Here is a 7500-nt window from a genome sequence, read left to right on the forward strand (position 1 = left end):
TTAGCGCACACTGTATGAGCTATTCACATTAGCTATGAAACATCCATAAAAAGAATAGCCTGTTGGCCTCCTACCACAGCGTGTGTGTTCTCCTACATGGACAACTGTTGCTGGTGCTACAAACACTCACACACACACACACACACACACACACACACACACACACACACACACACACACACACACACACACACACACACACACACACACACACACACACACACACACACACACACACACTAAGACAAACACGCACACACTAAGAGAAACACACACACACACTCACAGACACACACAGGATATGGGGGATGATTGGGTTTACACATATGTTGAAAGACTAACCCTCGGGTATCAATCTCTCTCTCTCTCTCTCTCTGTCTCGCTCTCTCTGTCTCTGTCTCTCCTCTCTCTCTCTCTCTCTCTCTCTCTCTCTCTCTCTCTCTCTCTCTCTCTCGCTCTTCCCTCACTCTCTCTTTCACTCACTCTCTCTTTCTTCCTGTCCCTCTTGATTTCTTGCGGTCTTTTTTTCCTCTCTTCCTCTCTCTTCCCGATGCCCCCACTCTCTAATTAACGAGGTTTCAGTAACAAACCTTTGAGCTTTGGAGTTGCCATGGTTACCCTTACACCGAATTTTGCCCATCTGCATTTGTATGTGTCTGGTGAATGCTGGGAAGCGCGATGTGCGGCTTGTGCATCTTTGTGTGTTTTCTCTGTAAATGCACGCACATGTTACACACATAGATGTTTTATACATTTGATTGGTAGCGGGTGTGTATGTGTGTGTGTGTGTGTGTGTGTCTGTGTGTGTGTGTGTGTGTGTGTGTGTGTGTGTGTGTGTGTGTGTGTGTGTGTATGTGTGTGTGTGTGTGTGTATGTGTGTGTGTGTGTGTCTGTGTGTGGTGTGTTTGTGTGTGGGTTTCTGCATGTCTATATGATTCTGTCTGTGTGTGTGTCTATGTGTGTGTATTTGTGTGTGCATATGTATGTGTTTGTGTCTGTCTATCTGCATTTGTGTATGTGTGTTGGTGTGTTTGTGTGTGCGTGTGCACATGGCAGTGTCTGGGCCTGGGAGCGTGACTGCGCATGCCCCTGGGCGCTTTGCTTTGATGCTTTTGTCTCCTCACCTGATTCACTGGCGGGCGGCGTCTCAAGCTACGTGTATCCCTGCCCCAGAACATCGGAGTTACACACTAAACACATTACATGACCAATGGCCACCTTATATAAGATCATTTCAATAATTATATAATCCCATGAATAAAGATCCTAAGTGAGATGAGAGAAAGGGGAATATATATGTGTATATGTATATGCATAATATATTATGTGAATCAGCGTGTGTATGTGTTTCTGTGTGTGTGTCCGTGGGTGTGCGTGTGTATCCTTGTGTGTGTGTGTGTGTGCGCGTGTGTGCGCATGATTGTGTCTGTGTCCGTGTGTGCGTGCATGTGAACGTGTGTGTGCGTTTCTGCATGTGTGTGTGTGTGTGTGTGTGTGCGTTTCTGCATGTGTTTGCGTGTTTGTGTGTCCGTGTGTGTGTGTGGGTGTGTGTGTGCGTGCGTGTGTCCCTGTGTGTGTGTGTGTGTGTGTGTGTGTGTGTGCATGCGTGTGTGTGTTTTTGGGTACAGTTGGAAGAAGAAAGAGTTTAAAGTGTAACTTAAGGTGGATCCTCGTGTAGAGGCAATTGAGGGGCGGAAATGAAGTGAGTGCTGTGAATATGGTTTTCTGAATTGCCATTGAAAAGGCAAAGGGCAGCGCGTGTATAACGTGATTATGGACCAGTGCCACGCTGCTCATGCTCTGGGCCCGGGACACTGTTTTCTCTGGGTCTATTTCCTCATAGGGGAGAATTGTATTACTGTGAAATAGTGCATTTCTTTACCATTCTGATGGAGAGGAAGAAGACTAACAACGGACCCTAATCAGACTCTTGAAGAGGCTTTTTCTCGTTTGTAAACGAAAAAAAAGACTCTCCTCTTCCTTTATCCATTCATCACTGGAATGAATGGCTTTATGTAAAAAGAAAATGTGCATGCATCATGCTTTCTCAAGGCTTATTAATGCAATGTTCATAATTTGAATTAGCTTGATTGTGAGTTTACAAGTATACAAATCCAGCTGACCTGATGACACCTTCGAGACACCTTGAGGATGCCTTTGAATATTGAGCAGAGAGGTTTTGCCTGAGAACGCAGGTGTCTCATGTCCCACAACAGAAGGGGCCAGGGTTGGATCCTTCATTCTGATGGATCTCCATTCTTCTCTGCCCAGAGCCGCGACATTTGTTGTTCCACTTCTATGTTTTGGAAACTAACACCGTGATGAGGTCTTCTGTCCTGACGTCCCCGTACTGCTGATAAAACACTTACACAACACACATAACTGACACACACGCACACACACACTAGACACTCACACAAAAACAACCAAACACATGCACTCCCACACTAATACAACCAACACACACAGACGCAACACACACACACACACACACACACACACACACACACACACACACTATAGACACACATACACACACAGCACAAATACACACACACAGACACGCACACACACAGCACACACTGCACATACGCACATGCACAGCACACAGGGTGTTAACAAGGACAGAGCGAGCTGCAGTACAGTAATGAACTCTTGGAGATGAGAGAGGGGGTTTTTATTTATTTTTCGCAAATGGACGGATTGGGAATCAAACAAGCCCAGACGGGTGGATTGCTCTGAACGTTGCAGGCAGCCCATGCCGGCTGAAAAGCATCCCTGGCCTCACCGTGACAGATCCCGCTTCGGCACGCCAAGCCTGCTCCAGAAGGACAAGGGTGTGCATGAAGAAAGGGTGGAGGGGAAATGGCATTTCTCAAAGTATTTATGAAGAGAAACCCATTCAATATTTAAGAGATCCCCTGTTCCTTTGCAGCCCGGGGCTGTTGCATTCATCTAAGTCAACATCGGATGAGTATTAATCCGACTGAGCAGCTGTGGAAAATAATACTCTTAATGGATCGTCAGTGTCTGTCGACAAGGAGGGCCTCAGCTAATCATCTTGAAATGCAGCAGACATTTGCATATACATTCATCGTTTACATTCATCGGGACGTTGGTCGTTTATCGGAGGCTTTTATCCAAAGCGACGTACAAATTACGCTGAGAACAAACGAAGGAAAAGATCAATTCCTGAGCGCCTACAAAGGTACTGCGGGTCCCACAGACTAAAGGCCGACGGTGTGTTTGTTCTCTATGTGGCTGCCACAGAGCCGCAGGGATCAAAAACAAATTTTACTTTTATTAATTTTATTTATTTATTAGTTTTATTTGTTCAAGTGCTGACCACCTGTGAATGCATGAAAGAACTTGTGGAGGCAGCACTTCACCTTGGAAAGGGCTCAGGCTCCGTGGACACTTTCTGGGGATGGTTGGCCCTGTGAAGTTAGACTGTTCTGCACTCCCCCCCCCCCCCCCCCCCCCGTTGGTCAGTGGGGAGCTGTACATTAGTGCAATATAACCAGATGAAGACAGGGTAGAGTTCTCTTTGTGCCACTGGCAATGGGACAAGATGGTGAGACAGTGGTTCCCTAAGAGATGATGACATTGATAGCAAGCAGTAAGAAGAAATTATCATCCTCTTGCTCCTCCCTGTACTGCCTTCTCTCTGCCTCTCTTCTCTCTACTGAATTCTCCCTCCCCCTCGCTCTCTCTCTCTCTCTCTCTCTCTCTCTCTCTCTCTCTCTCTCTCTCTCTCTCTCTCTCTCTCTCTCTCTCTCTCTCTCTCTCTCTCTCTCTCGATTTCCCTCTCTCTCTCTCTCTTTCTGTCTCTCTCTCTCACTCTCTCTCTATATATATACATATATATATATATATATATATATATTTATCTACCTGTCTCTGTCTCTGTCTCTGTCTCTGTCTCTCTCTCTCTCTCTCTCTCTCTCTCTCTCTCTCTCTCTCTCTCTCTCTCTCTCTCTCCCTCACTCTCTCTCTCTCTCTCTCTCTCTCTCTCTCTCTCTCTCTCTCTCTCTCTCTCTCTCTCTCTCTCTCTCTCTCTCTCTCTCTCTCTCTCTTTCACTCTCTCTCTCTCTCTCTCTCTCTCTCTCTCTCTCTCTCTCTCTCTCTCTCTCTCTCTCTCTCTCTCTCTCTCTCTCTCTCTCTCTCCCTCTCTCCATTGCTCACTGTCTTTCGTCCATGCCAGGCTAGTAACAAAGAATACAAATTGTGAGAGTTAGTGTTTTAAACGCACAATGCAAAGGTTATAACGAGCTCATCCACTGGCATTGTTAATCACTCTGTAACTCTCACTTGTGTAGAGCTTATGTGCTTTCCCTAACGAGACAACAGCAACCCAAATTTGATCCCTGAGTAAAGAAACATTTGGAAAATGTGATCCTCTAGCGGTTAGGATTAAGTTTGCCGATATCTGCAGGCTGCTATTGATTACACATGTTTACTGGTTTGAGTCCCTTGGCTAAGCCCTGTGTCAGAAACCACCACAGGCAGCCACAGTGCTGGCATGCGAGCAATCTGCACACTTAAAACGTGCTCAGCGATGAGAATCAGAGGTGGATGCTAATGACTTCGGTCATAACAGACAGCTGTGCTATGGGCATTTATTTTCTGGCATCTCTGGAAACTTTGAAAAGCTTTAACTAGGTGCCATTCGTTTTATTTTGTATTAACATCACCCACGCCACGTACCACCAGTATGAAATAAAACCTCAAATCTATTTCTGCTAAACAAATCGTTTTCTCTCAGCCCCTCACCAAATTGGTATTTTTGCCTAAGCAATCGCCTGCACAGTTTGATTCTCTGTGGCACATTGGGAACAGCGGAAGCACTTTTAGCATCTCAATGTCGTTTATATAAGTCATATGCAAAAGCTTTCCACCGAAATAGTTACGGGCGGCACCTGTGCCAGTGTTGAGACGTGAAGCCATCCCTCCAGATCTGGATGTCTCACCAGAGGCACGCTGCATATGTAATGCTAATGCTTTCTATGCTCTGTCTGTGATGCAGCACGCGGTCCTATGTGAGCCGACGCCAGCTGTGTCCCGTCCAGATCCGTACATTACCTTCACACCAAGGACCTGGTTTTAGAGCTGGTTCTGAGGCTGCGATACCACTCCATCTGTCCTTCACAATCTTCTCCTTTGGGTGGAAATCGGCCAAAAGTATATATAGGTGGAATTAAGATGGATAGGCCTGCTTCATTCGATTTTGTTTATGCAACGGCTGGGGCGGCTTCATCTCTAAAGGTCGACCCGGAGTAGGTTGGAATGCAGAGACACAGAGGCATTACGAGGCTGCAGAACACCGCCAGCTACTGTCAAGGAGCAAACAAGCAAACAGCTCTCGGTAGTGGGATACGTTGATCAGGATAGAGACGTTACAGATTTGCAGAACTGACATAATGGAGGCAAAACAGCATTCCATATTTCATATTTTCATTCCCTTTGAGGAAACGGATCATATGTGTTTTGGAGAGAGATGTTCTTTTCCTGAAGGTCGGGCCCCACCGAAGACCAACAGGAAAAAAGCGGTTTTGTTTTCTAGTAAATCAGATGAGTGAGATGAGGAGTCAGAATGTTCTATGTGTGTTCACTTCCACAAAGGAAAGAGCTAGCGGGACATTATTGCACTGGGAAACAGCAAGGAGGATCCAGCGGCGTTCTGGTAGAGAGCTGTACACTGAAAAGAACCTGTGACCTTGACTTGAACAGAGGTTATGTAAGCGCATCCAGATGCGAGTCACAGCTGCTCTCAGAGACTTCTTTGCATGTTCTCTCATTCTCCTATATTATATTAATTCTCTTTCATCTTTCTTTCAGCCAACAAGACCTTGCTGGGTGGAGGCGGAGGTTAGTAACTTCATCTATTCATTCCTAGATTTCCTTGTGTGTGTATGTTTGTAAATGTATATTATATGTTATCTGCATTGTTTCTCAGGGAAGAGTCTTCCACTGTTTGCCACATTTTGGTATTATGATGTTCGCTAATAAAATCCATAATTCTCCATTGAAATATACACATAAACATTGAGGTAGATTTTTTATTTATTTTTGTTGTGTAGCCCTTAATCCCAGCTATCATCCCAAAGGGCTACGCAGGCCAGATTAGAATGCACACCTTCACCCTTATCTCTCTACATTACCATGAAAGGAAATACTCTCCTAACTAACAGGAAAGAAACCTGGAAAAGGAACACAGAAAAAGGGATCCCATCTTCCAGGGAGGGTTAAGGGTGCAAAAGGTGCCGATATTGGCTGACACGAGGCCAGCATGACGAGATAAATGGTCAAAGGTAAAACGTAGAGTCAAGTCCAGTTATTATGCTGTAATCCAGCCGGTTGGGGGGGCCAGGTGTCCAACCTTACAGCTGATCCAACAATATACCAGCAGCTGGCTGATAACGTACAACACTTTTGGCTACACGGCTTGTCTCTTTTAGTTAAAAACATATCTCCAACGATCAAAACGCCTTCCTCCTACGCTTTGTCCTCACTAATTACCTGTTTCTCCTGGTGATCAGGCGTATTATGGAACTAAGATCCAATCTGAATCACATCACCGCTGGCTACCGCGTCCCCCCACATCCCCCCACATCTACTAGTTGTCTGTGTGTTTTGAAGCCTGACATTTGGACTATTTTGTGGTTTTAATTTCTTTTCTTTTTGTTTTTACCGGCATGCAGTCTTTCTTGTGGCAGATGTTTAAAGATGTGTTTGGTATTTTGAGTGTGTCGTGTGTTTGTGTTTTTGGGCTGTTTTTGTTTGTGCCTCTGAGTGTGTGTGTGTGTGTGTGCGTCTGTGGGTGTGTATTTGTGTGTATCTGTGTATGCTTTTGTGTGTGTGTGTGTATGTGTGGATGCAGGTGCAAAAGTAGTTAGTGGATAATTTATGAGCACAGAGTGCTTGCGAAATAATTAGTCATTTCTCAGTGTGTTGTTGACTCAGTGATTCGTGTTACGTCCAACAATGTGTGTCTGCACATGTTTGTCACTATGTGTACATCCGTGTGTATATCCGTGTATCAGCCGTGTTGCTCCCCACTTAATCAATACCCTTGATAACATTTGTGCTCAGTGACCCCCCTCAGCCTTACGCTACGGCCACATGTCCTCATGTCCGGGTTTGGGACTCGGTCCACCCTTTATAAAACAAAGGAAATCCTGGTTTTCTACGGCTGTATATCTACACAGATCCGTTGGGAGTCGCCCCGCTTTCTACAGAGGATTTCCAGGTTTGTATTTTGGGGCCGAGCTCGGCGGGACTGTACCACTCTGTGGCGAGATAATGTGTCCACAACATTCAAATGCTGCATTGAATGCGGAACTACTGGTTTTTACATTCAGAACCCCAAACCTTTCTTCACTAAAATGCTTTGAAATATTGTGTGTTCTCTCCAAATGCGATACACATGAATAGTGATCGATATTGATGTGTTTATCCATAATAATATATCCATATTTCATACGGACATATATTGTGGGG

The 7500-nt window shown here is 45.2% G+C and overlaps 1 protein-coding gene across 2 annotated transcripts in view; it reads left to right on the top strand.

Annotated features, from left to right (window-relative positions):
* The window catches only part of macrod1 (mono-ADP ribosylhydrolase 1), a 123257-nt gene that overhangs the window by 64181 nt on the left and 51576 nt on the right, over positions 1-7500 (top strand). For both annotated transcript variants that reach the window (XM_030368418.1, XM_030368417.1), the window contains exon 4: positions 5839-5868. In XM_030368418.1, the coding sequence (XP_030224278.1) occupies positions 5839-5868 (30 nt within the window). The remainder of the gene's footprint in view (positions 1-5838; positions 5869-7500) is intronic.

This window comes from Gadus morhua, chromosome 10 (genome assembly GCF_902167405.1).
Source record: "Gadus morhua chromosome 10, gadMor3.0, whole genome shotgun sequence".
Taxonomy (NCBI): Eukaryota; Metazoa; Chordata; class Actinopteri; order Gadiformes; family Gadidae; genus Gadus; species Gadus morhua.